Here is a 19,804-nt window from a genome sequence, read left to right as displayed (position 1 = left end):
ATTTAATTAAATCACCATTGGTAAATGGCTTTCCTTGGTTGGCTAACAAACGGGCCTCTCAGAAATTTAGTTTGGTTGTAGTCTTATTTTGGCTTTATATTTTTGTGAAGAAATTTGCTATGGTAAAACGTTTAATTTTATGTTTTCTAATTTTTCAAACTGTTGATTTTTAAAAATCGGGAATATTGTGATGGCTGCTTAGTCTAGTGTTTATTAGAACAGGTATAGTGTTACAAAATAAACACAGTATTTTGCCCTTTAATTTGATAACAAAATACTCTGCACTGTGCTGTGTCTTTAAAAATTAGATATTTCACTATTTTTTTCTTGTTCTGACATGAGGACTATTCACTGGTGATGAAATTAAATAAAATATCACAGTATGGTGATATGCATAGCACTAAAAATGCTATCAAGTTGTAACTATGCCACCAAAATTTACAGTAAACTGAACACAGGTAGAAGCAATGAGAATACCATATTTGGTTTTTGCTTTAATTCTTTGCTACTGTTGAGTAAAAGCCTTAGACAATATATAAATGAACAAATGTGATTGTATCCCAATAAAACTCTATTGACACTTAAGTTTGAGTTTCATATAATTTTTACTTGTCACAAAATGTTATTATTTTGATTTTTTTCAACAATTAAAAAATGTAAAAGCCATTTTTAGCTTAGCATCTCCTGGCCTGTGGGCCACAGTTGATTGACCCCTGATATTTATACTAAGCCTCCTGAGAGAAAAATGATTCTATCATCGAATTCACCTCAAAGTATAGTAGATCTTGCCTTAAGTTATGTGTGAGAAAAATATGTGTACATAAATGTTTGTTGGTATGGACTAGTTCTAAGAATGATTACCAGAAAAAATATTAAGGTATACCACTCAGCAATCCTGATCTTGTTTTCTAATATCCTTTTCCATTAAAAGGAACCAGGCTCCTTGGAGAAATGGTTAAGTCTGGAGCTGGGGCAGGGAATACACAAGATGATGCTGGAGCATGTAGTAAGGCCAAAAGTAAGGAAGTGAGTGCAAACAATAGAACAAAATAAAATAAAATAACAAAATAAAATAAAATAATAAAATAAAATAGTGAGGGTATATTGAAGGGACTTAAGAGCCAACTGAAAGACCTCCCAATAGCCAAAACTGGATAAATAATGTAGTATTGGATGTAACCCAAGGCATATAGTTTCTATGAGTCCATATTGATATAAATAAGTGATTGACTCAATAAATAAAATGAGAAGAAGAGAGACATCTTCCATAGAGAAGAATTATAAATAAATTACGTAGGTAGTCCCCTCTCATAGAAGTAGAACATAACTCCTTACTCCATTTCTATGGGCTGGAATAAGGACTCCCTTCAAAGGAAAGGGGAGGAAAAAGAGTAACTGTACAGTGGAGAAATATGGCAAACACTACCTTAGCCGGGTTACCAAAGGTACATGCTGTCAACGTAACTTAGCACAGGTCTCAGTGATAAGTCATGTTGATAGCATGTATGTTTGGTAGCATGTGATGAAAACGGCACTATACCTGTATGATCTCCCTCTCAAAATCCATAATCCTAGCTTAACCATGAGAAAAACATTCTATCAAATATTTTATTCTAAAACTTAAAAGTTTATTAAGATTATATTGATACTCAAATTCTTACACATGACATTTGATTTCTTTTAAATTGTTGCAATGATAGCATGATCCTGGAATGACCATATTTAGAATTTGCAGCAGAGACTGAGTGACTTGAGTTGTTTTTCGAGCAGCACAGCCTTTATGTAGTGTGAGAGGCCAGAAATGTGGTTGCTGAATTGTAGGAGATACACATGTAGACAGTTGGATGAGTAAAGTTGAATGAATGGAGTCTTGGCAGTCCCCACCTCCCCCCAAAAAAGAAAAAAATAGCAAGAAGCGAAAATTGAAGACTCAGTAGCTATTATGAATAGCTGGTTCTGAAAGCACTTAGACCTTTAGTATTTCTTGGGGAGAGGGCATACAGTTGTACCACATGTGACATTTTTGCTCCCTCGGCCTGATTTGAAACTTGCTGTGTCTACTTGGAGTGGGGTTTTATTCTGTTTTGCTTTGTTGGTTAAACATAACTGTCTTAGTTATTCTAATATGATCTTGAACCTAAATAACTCCCTGAAATGGAATCTGTGACTTTCTCTTTTTACTGAAATCTGAAACCCAAAAGGGGAATGATAAAGATGGTTTTGACAATAGAGGAAACTCATTATCAGGAGATAAACTACAGACTTCCTAATTGTCTTTAACTTACTTTAAATGCATTGTTTAAACATCTATAGCATTTAAGATTTTGATGAAGGTGCTGAAACTTAGACTACTTGTTTTTGTTCTGAAATCCTTTGTAGTTCCACCTAGTATTAAAGGAGGAAATGTCACCACAGACATATCAGTATTGATCAACAGCATTATTAAACTGGAATGTGAAACACGGGGACTTCCAATGCCTGCCATTACTTGGTATAAGGACGGGCAGCCAATCATGTCCAGCTCACAAGCGCTTTATATTGATAAAGGACAATATCTTCATATTCCTCGAGCACAGGTCTCTGATTCAGCAACATATACGTGTCATGTAGCCAATGTTGCTGGTACTGCTGAAAAATCATTCCATGTGGATGTCTATGGTAAGGAACAACATATGCTTTAATTATATACCTTTCTACCTATGCTTTCTAATATGCAAATATCCAATTTATTCACTAATAATCCTTGGTGGGTTTGTCTTTTTCAATATGCATGGATAGGAATTGGAAGAATTTGTTCCACGATTTGGAAAAATATTTTTAAAACCTAAGGTTAGCAAGGTGTCCATTCATTCAACTAACCTTTGTCATGGCACTTGGAGCATCTAGACAATTTGGCTGTTACTGAAAAGGCAAAGTAGTTGTTGGGACTAAGATCATTCTCTACTATTTGTCCTTTATAAGCCAGAGAGTCCAGAGTTCCCAGAATAATCAGGACAGTTACAGATTAGCTGAACCAAGAAATTCTTTCCTCAATAGCTTAGAGAGAGACAGGCATATAGGTAGATTTTAATGGTCAAACTTTACGAGAAAAAACAAAAACTCTTCTTTATTTCATTAGAATGTATTTTGTGACTACACAAATAATTGCCTGAAATATTGCTATGTTTCTCCCTAGTTCCTCCAATGATTGAAGGCAACTTGGCCATGCCTTTGAATAAGCAAGTAGTTATTGCTCATTCTCTGACACTGGAGTGCAAAGCTGCTGGAAACCCTTCTCCCATTCTCACCTGGTTGAAAGATGGTGTACCTGTGAAAGCTAATGACAATATCCGCATAGAAGCTGGTGGGAAGAAACTCGAAATCATGAGTGCCCAAGAAATTGATCGGGGACAGTACATATGTGTGGCTACCAGTGTGGCAGGAGAAAAGGAAATCAAATATGAAGTTGATGTCTTGGGTAAATAAGGATGTCACTGCCTGAGTTCTCAGATTCATAGCAAAACCTGATTAGTTTGTTAAATACTTTTTTGTTCATGCAATAATAAAACAATCTAAAAGAAGGTAGAGTCCTCTGTGCAGCTGTGGATTGCACATTACCAAGGGGTGGATTTGTCACCAGAGTCTCAGGTTCTAGAATCTTACATAAATCTTCCACTGATTTTGATAAGCATACTTGATATTTGCAAGTGCATAGATACATTTTTACATCTATGATAATGTCTAATCGCAATGAGCAACAACATGATCTTTTGTCATAAGCATTGTACCAGATAACAGGAAACTCAGTCTCTGGGCCTTGGAAAGTCATCTTACCTTGAAACTCAGTATCTTTACCTATAAATTGAAGGCTTTTGAATAGATGCCCAATTTTGGAGGTTTCTTTCTCTTGTGCTTATGAAAATAAACAATATAAAATATGAATCAACTTTATATTCACCTGGCATCAGTAGCACCATAGTACTAGATGGAGGAATAGGTATGACATGTTAAAAGTATGTTTATTGATCCTGACAAGTGTTTATTGTAAAATGTATTTACAATGCATTTCAAGTCCCCTTCATGTATCAAACCACTATGATGCTTATCAATCTTCTGAACTGCTATGTATTATTGCTTCATGTGATGGTGTGTTTTTTGTTGTATACATTTCTTTGCATGTTACATTCCTGTTGTTTTCTAGTGCCACCAGCTATAGAAGGAGGAGATGAAACATCTTACTTCATTGTAATGGTTAATAACCTACTGGAGCTAGATTGTCATGTGACAGGCTCTCCCCCACCAACTATCATGTAAGGGTTTTGGTATGTCTTCTAAATACCTCCTGCTTTTTGTTTTGAGTGTTTAGAGCTATCTTGAAAGCTGTTTTGTATCATTAAAAAGGATTGTATGAAATTGTATTCTTTATATTCCTCTTTTAAAAGACATGCTCTATATACAAGGCAACGTCTACTTGATAGTCCAAAGGCATCTAAATTTGCTCAATTCGAGGAATTCTATTGTATGGACTTAGAAATTACATCTTTTGAGAAATTCCCTTGTATGGTATAGAAATTACATATTTAGTTCACAGAGACAGTCTATTAAGCAGCATTGTCAGACTTTCCTGAGGTACTGAAATGTTTAACAGACTACTAAATAAAAAGGAGTATACCAGACATATTAGGTAAATAGAGAAAGTTAACATGAGTATGTGTTTACCAATTCTTTTTTTCTTATTCTTTAATTTTCAAGCTTGTATTGACTATTTAGCTTTTGTTTCCAAGTCACTATGGGATATGCAGAGGAAGAGTTAGTCAGTGAAGGAAATGAGATATGTTCACACATGATTATAAAACTAACTGGAATGTGAAATTCAGAAATGTGAAAATATAATGCTATATGATTTCAAAGTTTTGTTTATAGTTGTTTTAAGATTGTGTACATTTTGCTGGTTATTATTTAAACATTGAAGGGAGTAATATTTAGGAGCACTTGTCTCTTTTCTAATTAATTTATTTTTCAAATTTTTAATTTTTTTGGTACATAGTGGGTGTATATATTTATGGGTTACATGACATATTTTGATTCAGGTATGCATGAGTAATAATCATGTCATGGTAAATGGGATATCCATCACCTCAAGCATTTATCCTTTGTATTACAAACAATCCAATACTTCTCCCTTTTTTGTAGCCTAAAATTAGTAGAAGAATAAAGAACTCAACACATAATTAATGAGTTCCAACAATATGCCAGCTCTGTGTTAGGCCAGGTTTCCTTTTTGCTTCTCTTTTTCATTTACAATTTATTTTACAGAGTAAGCAACTAGGAAATTGGACAAATACACAACAGATACTTTATATATCTTCTAGGATGTGATTTACTTAAAATATTTATCCAGACTTCCTTTTGCCTTTTTCTATAGGTGGCTGAAGGATGGCCAGTTAATTGATGAAAGGGATGGATTCAAGATTTTATTAAATGGACGCAAACTGGTTATTGCTCAGGCTCAAGTGTCAGACACAGGCCTTTATTGGTGCATGGCAGCAAATACTGCTGGAGACCACAAGAAGGAATTTGAAGTGACTGTTCATGGTATGCTGAAGAAGGGACAGGAACTTTGCATTTTAAATTAATTTATGCATTGTTTTATTATCTAACTCAGATTGTAGCTCAATAATGTGAATAAATCCTGAGTTGTGGAAGGTAGTGTAAAGGATGTGAATTTCAGTTGTATGCCAGAATTTTTAGTTACTTTATTGACCCAGAGACTCAACCAAGATGTATCATGTAAATACATGTAGACAGTAGCCAAAATAACTCTCAGAAATAAATAAATAAATAAATAAATGTAGACAGAATTTAAACATTAGGAAGTGTGTTCTACATAGAATGCCAAGGTCTGAGGAATTAGACCAAATAAGATAGAAGAGGCATGGAGCAACTTCCAAGTAAAGGAGTTATGTAAGCGTTTAAGGGTTTAGACAAAACAAGAGGGATGGTGAACACAGTAGTTTCCAGAAATGGCGGCTGAAGATGTAATTGAAGGATCTGAGGGACATAAGTACATTCACAAAACTGGCACATTAGGATTATAACCATTACTCTAATGACAGAAGCAACCCTCTGCCAGGGTATTATGTGTCTCACTTGCTGGCAGAACTTGGGAAGGGAGGACTGGAACGAGAAACTGGAGAGCCACTTGGAAACCACAAGGAGTATCTATGAATGTCAACTTTATTCTTCCTCTGTCTCTGCAGACTGCTGTTTCCTTGATTTTTAGTCCCATGTCCTATGATGGAATATAGATAACCCTGTTTTTCAGTCTCAGTCCCAATTCCTGAGGGAGGAAATCTGGCAGGCCCAGTTTAGTTTAAATAAAGTTACCATTCCACATTCAATCAGCCTTGCAGAGGGCAGAGTCATGCGGTATAAATATGGCTAGAAATCCACCTTGGCTTAAAGAAGTAGTTCTAGAGAAAGGAAGGGTCATTATGGATTAGTAAAACACACCAAAAGATATAAGCCAAATATACATGTGGATTACGGTAGCCATAAATACATTTTACTTATTCTTTGGAGATTTAAAAATCCATAGTTAAGAAGTAACTAATCTATAAACTTGCTAAAAAATTATAAATTAAGTGCATGTGATGAACGTATTTCATTGTTAAAATAGGGATTTGCTTTTTTTTTCTAAATTTTAAGGTTTCAGGTTCTTACTTACATATTTTTAAGTTCAACCCCACTGATTATGGTTTCATTCCCTCTCCCCCTTCCTTAAATAAAGTTCCTCCAACAATCAAGTCCTCAGGCCTTTCTGAGAGAGTTGTGGTAAAATACAAGCCTGTCGCCTTGCAGTGCATAGCCAATGGGATTCCAAATCCTTCCATTACGTGGTTAAAAGATGACCGGCCTGTGAACACTGCCCAAGGCAACCTTAAAGTAAGTGTAAATATTACTCAGCCTAAACTGGGAAGGCTACATAGATCTTCCTGGAAATATCAAATTATTCTTTCTTAACTAGATTTTCCTGTTGGACAGATTTTGCAGAAAATTTATTAAAAATAATATGCATTTTTCTTAGAGTTTTTAAGAATTTAACAATATTTTGATTTGAAGAATGGAATTAAAGACTAACTTTAACAATGATACTGATTTTAAGATAGTGATCATTATTTATATTATTTTGATTTATGCCTAATTTAGCTGTTAAAAAACTGGTGTCTCACAGATGAATGATGTTCATCAGTAATAAGCCGAAAATGTTCACCATTGAGTAAAATTAAGATAAAGTCATATTTACATAAATGTAGGTAAAATAAATCTTGAAAAATATTTTTAAGAATTAGTTTATAAGCTTCAAGAGGGCAAAGACTCAATTTAAAAAAAATTGAATAAGTTCACTTTTTTATCCTTCATAGTGAGTATAGTCCCTGGCATATAACTGTATCTCAGTACATAGTTGTTAAATTAGTAGATTGATGATAGATAGATGGATAGATAGATAGATGATAGATTTCAAATCTGGATAATCTAAAGGATACATTTGAAATCAGAATTAATAGATTTTGCTAATAGGATCAAGTTAATTGACTAATGTGGGCTTGAATTTTACTTGTGAGTTTTCCCTAATGAGAGATACGTTATGTTCCCTTTTTAGTAGACGTGGTGGATATCTGTTAATTTTTAATTCCTATTCCAAATCCAATGGAAATAATCTCACATCTTTGTGCAAGTGAGAGATTCAGTTTTTAGCCTTCAGCCATAGTGAAGGTAAACAATTGTTTACCTGGGAGACAGATATTTATTCTATTATCATACAAAAGTAGGATTGCAAACCATAATGAATGATTCTAAGAGAAAACCTAGAGGTGTAAGAACATATAATGAGAAAAGCAAAGGCTTCTAGAATGAGGAAAATTTATGGGAAAAGCCCTGATTAGAGTTCAGGAGACTTCATAGAAGTTAAATGGGTGAATTAATGGAAGAGAACGGAGTAGAGTGGTTCAAGAATATGTTCATGGGCAAACAAAGCAAAGGTGATCATGGCACCTCTTGAGGACCAGAAAGCCAGCCAGTGGGCTGAGGAAGAGACCAAGGGAGAGGTGGTATTAAAAACTGGAGACTAAGTAGGAGGCACTTAAGTAAGGTTGATTATTTTATTTTTACTTTAAGGCAATGAGAGACCTTTGAAGAGTTTTAAGAGAGGAGTGACATGATCAGGTTTGCATTTTAAGTAGTCATCCAGACCCTGGAGGAACCAATAATAGATATGTAGAAACCAATTAGAACCTAGTTACATTTGTCTAGGAGAGAGAAAAGATAGAAATTTAGACTCATACACTGGCCATGCAGATGAGGATACTTGGATAGATTGGTGAGGTATTTATTAGTTAAATCACTGGGGGTTGAGGAAAGACTCTTTATGAAAAGTGAAGGAGAGGGATGTGGCAAGGAAGACTCCTAGGATTCCAGTGTACACAACTGCATGGCTAGTGTTGCCATACAGTGAGATAAGAGACTGGAGGGAGACAAGTTGGAGGTGAGAAAACTGATTTGAGTTTTAGATTTTGGGGGGTTAAGGTGACTATGAGATCAACTAGTGGAGATGTCAGTAGATCATTGAATATATGGTCTTGGAGCTCAAAGGAGAGTTCTGGCTGGACATATTGGCACATCAACAATATTTGAAACCATGGGCGTGGGTGAGTTAATCCAAGGCAAGAGTAAAAGGTAAGAAGAAAAAGGAGAGAGGACTGACCTAGTTCAGTCTTTAAAAATTATGGTATTTAAAGACCATGTAATATAATAGTCCAGACATGAATATAAATGTATGAATGTGTTGCTTAATATGTTTATAACAGTATGAATGGAGAATAGGTTAAGTGGGAGTTTACATGGGAGAGTTTGGAGAGATCATTTGGGGTCAGAATGTGGTGAGCCTGGAGGGCTGTGCTGAGTTCAGATTTCACCCTGGGAAAGGTGGAGAGCCATGAATGAACTTTGATGGGCAAATGGTTAAAGGATCAAATTTGAATTTTAAACAAGTTATTCTGGCAACAATATGCAAGATAGATTACCAGTTGGGGAGGTTGGAGACACTGGAACATCAGTTAAGAAGCTATTATAATCCCACAGTGGCTGTGGAAATGGAAAACAGGGGATCTGAGAAACATATAGTGGCATAATTAATAGGATTCAAAGTAGGTTCCAAAACCTAGATGACTGGAAAAATAGTGGGTGCCATTAAACAAGACTGGGAACATGCAATCAGAAGCAGACTTTAGAAATACAAGGGAAAATATATGAGCTTAATTTTGTGCAAGTGAATTTGATGTTAAATTTGATGTACTAACCTGTCCAACAGATTGCTGGAAGGACACGTGTAGAGCTCGGGAGAGAAAGTGAGGCTATCCTGTAAATTTAGGATGCATTAGAGTTTTTCATTGATGCCATGAGTTTGGATAAAAACTATCAGACAGCTATGTTCCTTGGGTGTGGAACAGAAAGAGGAAGCCGATTCTGAAAAGTAATCTCCTAAGAAAGTCAGAGAATTAGAACTGAGGGAATGCTTATCTTTAACACCCAGAAAGTAGAGAGTTTCAAGGAGTTGGTAGTCAACCACACCAAATGCTATAGATGGTGGAGGAGAGTATGAGCTTACTACCTAGGCTGGTGGATATTGTGACTGGAAGTTACTAGTAACCTCTGAATAGTATGTTTCAAAGAATAACCTCTGAATCACCAGTTTCAAAATGTCAGAGGCCATTTGCAGTAGGTTTAAGAGGGAAATTGTGAAAAATAGGAAGAAATTTATCTGCATTCTCATTATTCATATTTTATAATTTTATTGTTTTTCTGGCTCCCATGATCATTTAACAAAAAGTCATTGTTTTAAAACTATGAATTTTTATATAAATGTGGCCAGGTTTTTTTTTCAAATAGCTTAAATTTTCATCACATACTTCACAGTTCAGTGCTAAAGTCTTTTATTCAGTATGACTATACCAGTAAGCTGGCCTTATGTTATTTTATTTTGTGTTTTCCAATGAATAAGAAAAGGCTTTTCAATCAAACTAGTCTATTGTCTTGTGCATGATGATGTGAACTTGCTCCAGTCTATCAAGAGTTTATTAAGATATTGGCATGAAAATATTGTTAGATATTATAAATTTAAATGAATTTTTCTGTCTCAGTGAATGTTTTCAAATCCAAGTATAAAGTACAAAAATTCTCTGTGCTTTCTGCTCGCAATTAGATACAGTCTTCTGGTCGAGTTCTACAAATTGCCAAAACCCTGTTGGAAGATGCTGGCAGATACACATGTGTGGCTACCAATGCAGCTGGAGAAATGCAACAGCACATTCAACTGCACGTTCATGGTAATGTAATTTCTACATCTTAAAAAAAGAATATTTGTATCACTTTTTAAAAACATAGTGGGCTCATTTTTATTGAATTACAGTATAAAAGAAACAGGTGTTTATTTTATTAGTCTGTATAAAAAAAAACCTAGGTTTTTTTTTTTTTTTTTTTTTTTACATTATTGTAAGTATCATTGCTCGTGTTAGGATCTTCTGTTTTCAGGTTGTCAAATAGGATATACTGGAGCTCATAATTAAATACACCATCCTGTGTTTTAAGTTAACTGTATTCTGTTAACTTATAGCTTTCTGCAGATAACTTTTGTTGAAAAGACAGAAGGTGGCAGCATTATTTCTTAATCTTGTCTGCAATTTTCTTGCCTGCCCATAGGAAGGATTTCGTGAGTAGAAGCCATCTTTGGCTCAGGATTTTCTCCAATGTGCTGTAATAAAAAGTCTGGGTGGCCATAGGGCACCTCAATAAAATCATAGCTTCACAGTAAACTTGAAAGACTACATACCCTTGAATATACCACTTCAGATCTCTAGAGGCTCATCAGAAAAGGCCAATAATTAGAGGGTTGGACTTTCCTAATTTAGCCAGAATATTTTCATAAAACTGTTCAAGATTTTCATGTACACGTTATTCATTTTCTCTAATTCACATGATTTCTTGTTCAGCCTTTTATTAATGTATTCATTCATGTATTCGCTTCACATTTACCAAGCAATTAAACCTAGAATAATGTCCTAGCACCTAGTTTAATTCCAGGTATATAGTAGGCAGTCAAAAATATTTAACGAATAAAAGAGTAAATAGTAGGTGAATGAAAAAGTTTTCATGGATATTAAATTCTTCTAATTTGCTTCTTCACCCATTTTCTTCCATTTGAATCAACCAGTTAAAAAGATTCAAATCATCAGTTTCCTAAGTGTTTCCAATAAATCAATTTATTCTTTTCCCAGTCCCTGAAATATGAACACCTAACTTAGGGATGTCTACATACATACCATAACATATATAAACCATGTGGGTCTTTATTCTTTCACTGAATCATTAGTTGGGAGACCAATATCTGAATGTAACCATTTTGCAATGGGCTGACCATGCTAGTGGGGTTAGGGGACAGGCTGACCCTGCTCTACTGTAAGTTGCCTTGCATTTGCCTCATTCCCCATAAGGCCTTTATCTCTTCCTAGTGCTCTTTTACAGCTGTCTCCAGCATCCGCTCAGACTTATACTTCCATCTAAGAGTATGCTGGGGGGATTCTCTCTTCTTTCTTATTTCCCTATCCTGAGGCTCCTTCTCTTTTCCTTCTACAAGCTGTTTACCTTCCGTCTCCCATCAAGTTCAGTTCTTGTCTGGTCTCTGTTACCGGCTAAGAGGAAACAGTGAAGTGGGATACAATGGCATGATACAATCATCTTAGGCGCTTAGGAGTCAGGCCAACTTTGATTTAAATTCTATGCTAAACATGATGTATGTTACCTTGAGTAAACTACTTAATTTCTATGAGTATCTGACTTCCATAGTGATTTTGGGGTTTAGAGATAATAGGTATAAAACATCTGCCACTTCATAGACACTGAATAAATGGTAGCAGCTAACTTTGCTAACTTCTACTTCCCGAGGTGTTTTTAAAAAGAAGGATGTTTTGTTCTCTAGACTGTTTTTAAAATACGTAAGTGAATGCTCTATAACAGCAGCCCCCAACCTTTTTGGCACCAGGGACCAGTTTCTTGGAAGACAATTTTTCCACGGACTAGGGAGAGGGATGGTTTCAGGATTATTCAAGTGCATTACATATATTGTGCACTTTATTTCTATTATTATTACATTGTAATATATAATGATATAATTATACAACTCACCATAATGTAGAATCAGTGGAAACCCTGAGCTTGTTTTTCTGCAACTAGATGGTCCCATCTGGGGGAAATGGGAGACAGTGACAGATCATCAGGCATTATATTCTCGTAATGAACGTGCAACCCAGACCCCTTGCGTGCACAGTTCACAATAGGGTTCGTACTCCTAGGAGAATCTACTGCTGCTGCTGATCTGATAGGAGGCAGTGCTCAGGTGGTAATGCTTGCTCTCCTGCCACTCACCTCCTGCTGTGTGGCCCAGTTCCTACCAGGCCATCAACTGGTATCAGTCTGTGGCCCAGGGTTGGGGACCCCTGCTGTATAATAAAGAATAGAGTGTATGTCTCCAGTCCTGGAAGAATCTGCCTAGAACAGATGCTCTAAAATTTCAGTATTCTTAAAAGACATGTAAGTTACATATTAAACATACAGCTTCCTGGGCCTAGTCCCAGATCTCCTGAAACAGCACCTCTAATGTAGGTAGTCTGTGAGCCCGTATTTGGAAAAACATTGGCCTAGACACTAAAGACTGGCCTGAAGACTTGCCAGTGTAGTCAAGACTGACTGAAAACCAGAGTCTGTGAGAGAAATCAAGTATCCCATCAAATAAAGAGCAACAGAAGAGAAAAAGCATAATTGATACCTAAGAAGGCACAAGTCTCTAAACTTGAATATTATAACAAAATGTTGGTTGACAGGAGATGCAATTAGGGTGCATGTATACATGGAAAATCATCAAAGAGAAGGGGGCAGACTGGTAAACATATGGGTTAATGTGAAATGAAAGAGAAGCAGAACGTTAGTCATTTTAAGAGCTTATTAAAAATTGCTTAATCAGAGGGAGAATATAAAACTATCTTCCTGATACAAATCACAGGATAAAGGTAAGGTGTAGTAGTAGGTTAAAACATTTCAACTAATATGATCATGACTTGTGTATGTAACAGTTCATCTCCCTGAAGGGAGAATAAATGATGAAGTGCACTTCTAATCTGATACTAATTGTGATCAGCCTGGAAGAAGCAGTTGGCTGACTACGTGTGATGGGAATCTGGAAATCTAGACAGAAAACTGGCATTTCACTTTGACATTCATGACAATAACATCACATTGGACACATAAGGCTCCAAACCTGACTCTGTCCTCTTCAATACTTGCATTTATAACTTTACTGATAATTGGAGATGTTAAAAAATGTAGGAATTTCTAAGAGACTGGTTGATGATAGACTTCAAAAAGACCTCAGTGGTTAAAATGACAAGTTAATGTGGAAAACTATGTAAGAATAGGATGTGAAAAGCATGGCTTAAAAGACACCATGCATTGAAATACTTGAGTATTTGAATTTGGATTTGGTTTATTCCAATTACTGTAGATATGAGAATTTAGTTTCATAAAAAAGTTAATCAAACTTAGCAGTCAATAGCAGAAGTTACAGTATAAGGAACAAGAGAGGAACTAGCCCCATTAATACTCTTGCTCTTTGAACGCTCCCAAAGTATTACATACAATTCTAGTTCTATGTATTAAAAAGGGCATTGCAAAACCCATGGGGAAGCAATCCTGTTTAATTAGGTTCAGTTATTAATTTATCAACCAACCCTATAGTTACTTTTGAAGTCAGAATTTTTTGTTTTTGTTTTTAGAGACAAAATCTCACTCTGTCACCCAAGTTGGAGTGCAGTGGCACGATCATGGCGCATTACAGCCTGGATCTCCCTAGGCTCAGGTGATCTTCCCACCTCAGCCTCCCTAGTAGGGGGGACCACAAGCAAATGCCACCATACCTGGCTAACGTTTGTACTTTTTGTAGAGATGGGATTTCACCATGTTGCCCAGGCTGGTCTTGAACTCCTGGGCTCAAGACATCTGCCGACCTCGGCCTCCCAAAGTGTTGGGATCACAGGTGTGAGTCACCATGCCCAGCCCAGGTTTTTTTTTTTAATCCCAATCTTTATTGATGGATAACACATTCAGCAAATGTGCATTTACTACAGTTGTCATCCAGAAATGTCTAATCCTAAAATATTCAGTGTTTCAATTGTTTAATGTTTTCCTTTCTTATAAAAATATCTTAGATGCTACCATTCTTCTTAATCATAGCAAAAGCTGTTTCTCAAAGCTGTAGGAAGGGTGCCTGGTCTCCTGGACTAGGAGACCACGTCATGATCAAGAGAAGAGGAACATTCTCATGGGGTTTTCCAGGGTGGGGCGTTCTGTCATTTATAAAGGGCAGGAGCCCTCAGTAGGTGGTCTTTTTGATCAGCAAAGTTTAATAATTCTGGAAGTTTTTATTCCCTAGACCAAACTATGAAATTATATCTAAACCTCAGATATTTGCCAAGTACGACAGATGTTTCCACAAACAAATGATTATTTGGAGTCTAATAGCCCAAGCATTCATTTTATCTGCACACAATTATTTCCCAGGAAAAAAATTAATCAAGGTGAAACACCCAGAAAAAGTAAAATATTGTGGCTTCAAATTTACTTTTCTATATTGCCAATTAACTGCAGGATAAAAATGTACATTCCTCATCTGTAAAATGGGAAGGATAGAGAGAGTACACCACAGTTATGGAGGTTGTGTGAGGATTAAATGAAAGACTACATGTGAAAATTTTAGCCTGATGCCTGGCTCCTAGTCAGCATCTGTAAATGACAGCATAAAGCTGTCTGGCAAAACACATATTTGATTTCTGGCCGTTCTCACTGCACCATTTTGATAAATATCTGTAAAGTCCCTCCTGCCTTTACTCTTGGCCAGGAACTCTCTTGGGTCTGTATTAGTTGTCTGGTAAAAACATTAGTAGAGCACCCCTTATTTTTATTTTATTTTTTGAAAAGTATTTGCTTGGCTAACATCTGCTAACACCCACTCAAAAATGGTTCTTCTATCGTTTCTGTGTTTTGTTTAATAGCTCAAATGTGGCTTAAAGGAGACTCGGGAATGTTGTAGGGAACCTTTTTCTTTTTTCATGGGTAACTTCGGTTCAGGACTCTAAGATTTTCTTGGTATAGATTAATTTATTCCTCCCTATTTCACAATTTCACTAGATAGAGAATATTAACTCACCAAAATTACATTTAGATTGCTTATGTACTACCTGTAATTTAACTAGGATTTGAAAGACTGTATTCATGACCTGCGTGATTGAAGTAATAGGCAAAATCTACCACACAATGTGTCAAGAAGAAGGTATTCTGGTTTTGGCAAGATATGTACATGCAGCTTTTGGAAAAAGGAAAAAAAAAAACCCAGCAAATTGAATGGAATTCAACCTTCTTCTTGGAGAATGCAGACATCTTATTATTAAAATAAGATCATAAGATATTGTTACTTTATTGCTGCTCTATCTAGAACAATGTTCTCCTGAATTTCAAGACTGCATTTCAATGCTAGAAGGGAGCAATGGAATTTATATTTGTATTTACTTTTAACCTCAAAATGAGAAAGAAATCAGGCTTTTAAAATATTTTTGTATGGACTTACATTGGAGCCTTTCTGGTTTTTGAGGCATTGAACCATTATGTGCTTTGCAGACAGGATTATAATTATTTGGCAAACAATCCCCCCAAGATTCAGTGGGTTTCTGGTCCACTTGTTTGTCAAATACCATGTACTAGTAACTACACCCAAAGAGCTTCTCTGTACAAGGCCTTTAGTCATTAGCTTTCCTCTTTTAGTTACTGAGTTATGTTTTGACATTTCTAAAGCATTTTCTTTTTTTTTTTTTTTTGTTTTGAGACGGAGTCGCGCACTGTTGCCTGGACTGGAGTACAATGGCGCGATCTTGGCTCACTGCAATTTCTGCCTCCCAGGTTCAAGCGATTCTCCTGCCTCAGCCTCCTGAGTAGCTGGGGTTACAGGCACCTGCCACCATTCCTGGCTAATTTTTTGTCTTTTTAGTAGAGACAGGGTTTCACTATGTTGGCCAGGCTGATCTTGAACTCCTCACCTCGTGATCTGTGATCCGTCCTCCTCGGCCTCCCAAAGTCCTGGGATTACAGGTGTGAGCCACTGTGCCTGGCCTAAAGCAAGTTTTATATGGAAACTACCTTGAGGACATCTGAAACAATTAGCTAAGATAACATCTTTATATTTGCTAAGTCTGGCTGTGAAGACTTAACAGAAGTCTTTTAGAAAAAAAAATACTTAGCAATAATTTTTATCTCTAACTCTTTGGAATAGAAAAGCAATTGGCTTATTTTTTTTCAACCCTCTGTGGCTATAAATTAAAATTATGTTGAAATACAGTGAGCGTCAAATCAGACTATCTCATTTATTATGAGATCTTTGTAGGTCAGTTATGGGTGCTTCTTGATCCCAATTGTTTCTTGAGTTGAACGTTAAAAATTCTGAGCTTGTTATTCACAAAGAGATCACAGATATAATTCACATAACAGAAAATTCATTCTTTTAGAGTGTACAATTCAGTCAATTTCAGTAGTTTGTATCTTTCTAAGATTGTTTTTGTTTTATCTAGGTTATCTAATTTGTTGGCATACAACTGTTTGTAATCTTCTACAGTTTTTTTTTTTTTTAATTTCTGTAAGATTGCTGGTAATGACCCCTCTTTCATTTCTGATTATAGTAATTAGGTCTTCTCGCTTTTGTTTGTCTTAGTGTAGCTGAAGTCTTTTTCATTTTGTTGATCTTTTCCAAGAACCAGCTTTTGGTTTTGTTAATTTTCTCTACTGTTTTTCTATTCTCTATTTAATTTGTATATACTCTAATTTTTTGTTTGTTTGCTTTTTCCTTTTGCTTGCTTTGGGTAGAGTTTACTCTTCTTTTTTTCTGATTTCTTAAGGTAGAATGTTAGGTTATTGATTTGAGATCTTATTTTTTAATATGGATGTTTGCAGCTACAAATCAGTCTAAGCTCTTCTTTATGTGCATCCCACAAGTTTTGGCATGTTTTTATTTTCATTCCTCTCAAAATATTATCTATCATGTGATTTCTTCTTTGACCAATAGTTATTTAGGAGTGTGTTACTTCATTTTCACATATTTTTGAAGTCCCCAAATTTTCTTTCATTATTGGTTCCTAAATTTCATTGTGCTGGAGAACATACACTGTAAGATTATAGTCCTTTTAAATGTATCAAGAGTTGTCTTATAGTCATATATAGTCTATCTTTGAGACTATGACATGTACACTTGAGAAGAATGTGTTTTCTGGTGGAGTAGTTTATGTGTGCCAGTTGCGTTATAGGTTGTACAAGTCTTCTATCTTTTTATTGATTTTCTGTGTAGTTGTATCCACTATTGAAAGTGGGATATCAAAGTCTCTTAACTTTTATAGTTGTATTATCTATTTCTTCCTTTCAGTTTGTCAATTTTTGTTCCATGTATATTGGGGATCTGTTGTTATGTACATATATATTTATAATCAGTATATCCTGATTAATTAACCTTTTGTATTTTTTTTAAAGTCCTACATTGTTGCCAGTAACAGTTTTTCTTGAAGTCCATTTTGTGTGATGTTAGTATAGCCCCTGCAGTTCTTTTTCCATTACTGTTTGCATCATATATTGTTTTTCATCTTTTTACTTTCAATTTATTTGTCTTTGAATCTAAAGTGTGCTATTACAGGCAACATACAGTTGAATTTTTAAAAAAATCCATTCTGCCAATCTCTGCCTTTTGATTGGAGTATTTAATCCATTTATATTTAATTTAACTACTGATGTGGTAGAGTTTATGTCTGTCATTGGTTATATATTTTAATATTTATTATGTCATTTTTTTGTTTTTCTCTTTCTCCATTGCTGACATTTTCTTGGGTGCCATTTTATTGCCCTTATTGCTTCTTTTACGTTTTTTGAGTTTTATTTTTAGTAGTTTTCCTGAGTATTATAATTAGAATCTTAATACTTATAGTATTTGGATATTTCAATAGTATACAAAAATTTTGTTCTTAATTAGCTCTCTCTCTTTCCCCTCTTTTGTGCTATTATTGTTAAATTACATTTTTAAAGTGCCCATTACTACTTTATATTATCATCTTTTAAATCAATAGGAGAAAAAAATGAGTTATGAGCAAAATATACAGTTTTTACATCTTACATATTTACCTATGTAGTTACCTCTACCAGTGAACTTTATTCTTTTGTGTGTATTAGAATTACTGTTTCATTTCAACCTGAAGAACTCCTTTTAGTATTCCTCGTAGAACAGGGGTATAGCAGGGGTCCTAGAATTCATTGCTTTCCATTTTCATTCTTCTAGAAATATCTTAATTTCTTCTTTAATTTTAAAAGACAGATTTTCTGGATATGAAATTCTTGGTTAGTAGTCATTTTCTTTCAGCACTTTGAGTATGTCAGCCTACTACCTTCTGGCCTTTGTCTTTTTTGATAAGAAATTGGCTGTTGTTTGTATTGAGGATCTTTGAACATAAGTCACTGCTCTCTTACTGCTTTCAAGATTCTTTCTTAGTTGTTGGTTTTAAACAGTTTGGTTTTGATATCTTGGTGGGGATTTCTTTGAGTTTATCTAACTTAGAATTTTTTAAACTTCTTCGATATATAGATTGATGCTTTTCTTCAAATTTGGGAACATTTCAGTTATTACTTTTTAAGGCATTCTTTCTGTACCTTTTTCCTTCTCCTCTCCTCTGGTACTCCCATTATGTTTGATGGTGTTTCCGCAAGTCTTAGAGGCTCTATTCACTTTTCTTTATTCTTTTTTCTTTGATTCTAAACTTGGATTATCAATTGACCAATCTTTAAATTTGTTGATTTGTTTCTTCTTCCACCTTCCAGCTTTCTTCTTCCAGGTGTTGAGTCTTTATTGCACTTTAGAATTTTTATTTGGCTTTTAAAAGTAATTTCTGTCTCTTGATTAACTATCTATCTATAACTAAATATATCTATATTTAGTGATAATTCAGCTACTTTTCTTTGGTTCTTTATAGATGGTTTCCTGTAATTCTTGGAACATTCAGTCATCCCTCAATATCCACAGGGGATTGATTCTAGGACCCCACATGGATACCAAGATTTGTTGATGTTCAAGTTCCTTATATAAAATTATATAGTATTTGTTGCAAAAAAAAAACAAAAATAAATAAATGGGATGAATTAAACTAAAAACCTTATGCATAGCAAAAGAAATAATCAGCAGAGTTAACAGACAACCCACAGAGGGGGAGAAAATATTAACAAACTGTGCATCTGGCAAAGGACAAATATCCAGAATTTACAAGGAACTCAAACAGATCAGCAAGAAAAAAAAATAATCCCATCAAAAAGCGGGCAAAGGATGTGATTAGACAATTCTCAAAGATATACAAGCAGCCAACCTAATATATGAAAAAAAGCTCGACATCATTCATCATCAGGGAAATGCAAACTGAAGCCACAATGAGATACCACCTTACTCCTGCAAGAGTGGCTGATATGGTTTGGCTGTGTACCCACCCAAATCTCACCTTGAGTCATAGTTCCCATAATATCTATGTGTTGTGGGAGGGACCCAATGGGAGGTAATTGAATCATGGGAGTAAGTTCTCATGAGATCTGATGGTCTTATAAGGGGCTTTTCCCCACCTTTGCTCTGCACTACTCCTTGCTGCTACTATGT

The 19,804-nt window shown here is 35.2% G+C and overlaps 1 protein-coding gene across 5 annotated transcripts in view; it reads left to right on the top strand.

Annotated features, from left to right (window-relative positions):
* Positions 1 to 19,804, top strand: part of HMCN1 (hemicentin 1) — a 448,248-nt gene that overhangs the window by 268,988 nt on the left and 159,456 nt on the right. For all 5 annotated transcript variants that reach the window (XM_054449377.2, XM_063647968.1, XM_063647964.1 and 2 more), the window contains 6 exons: positions 2,380 to 2,658; positions 3,176 to 3,457; positions 4,181 to 4,289; positions 5,405 to 5,574; positions 6,770 to 6,924; positions 10,241 to 10,364. In XM_054449377.2, coding sequence (XP_054305352.1) covers positions 2,380 to 2,658; positions 3,176 to 3,457; positions 4,181 to 4,289; positions 5,405 to 5,574; positions 6,770 to 6,924; positions 10,241 to 10,364 — 1,119 coding nt within the window. The remainder of the gene's footprint in view (positions 1 to 2,379; positions 2,659 to 3,175; positions 3,458 to 4,180; positions 4,290 to 5,404; positions 5,575 to 6,769; positions 6,925 to 10,240; positions 10,365 to 19,804) is intronic.

The sequence above is a fragment of the Pongo pygmaeus genome, chromosome 1 (assembly GCF_028885625.2).
Source record: "Pongo pygmaeus isolate AG05252 chromosome 1, NHGRI_mPonPyg2-v2.0_pri, whole genome shotgun sequence".
Lineage (NCBI taxonomy): Eukaryota > Metazoa > Chordata > Mammalia > Primates > Hominidae > Pongo > Pongo pygmaeus.
The sequence above is the reverse complement of the archived record's forward strand: the minus strand, read 5'-3'. Positions and strand labels throughout refer to the sequence as shown.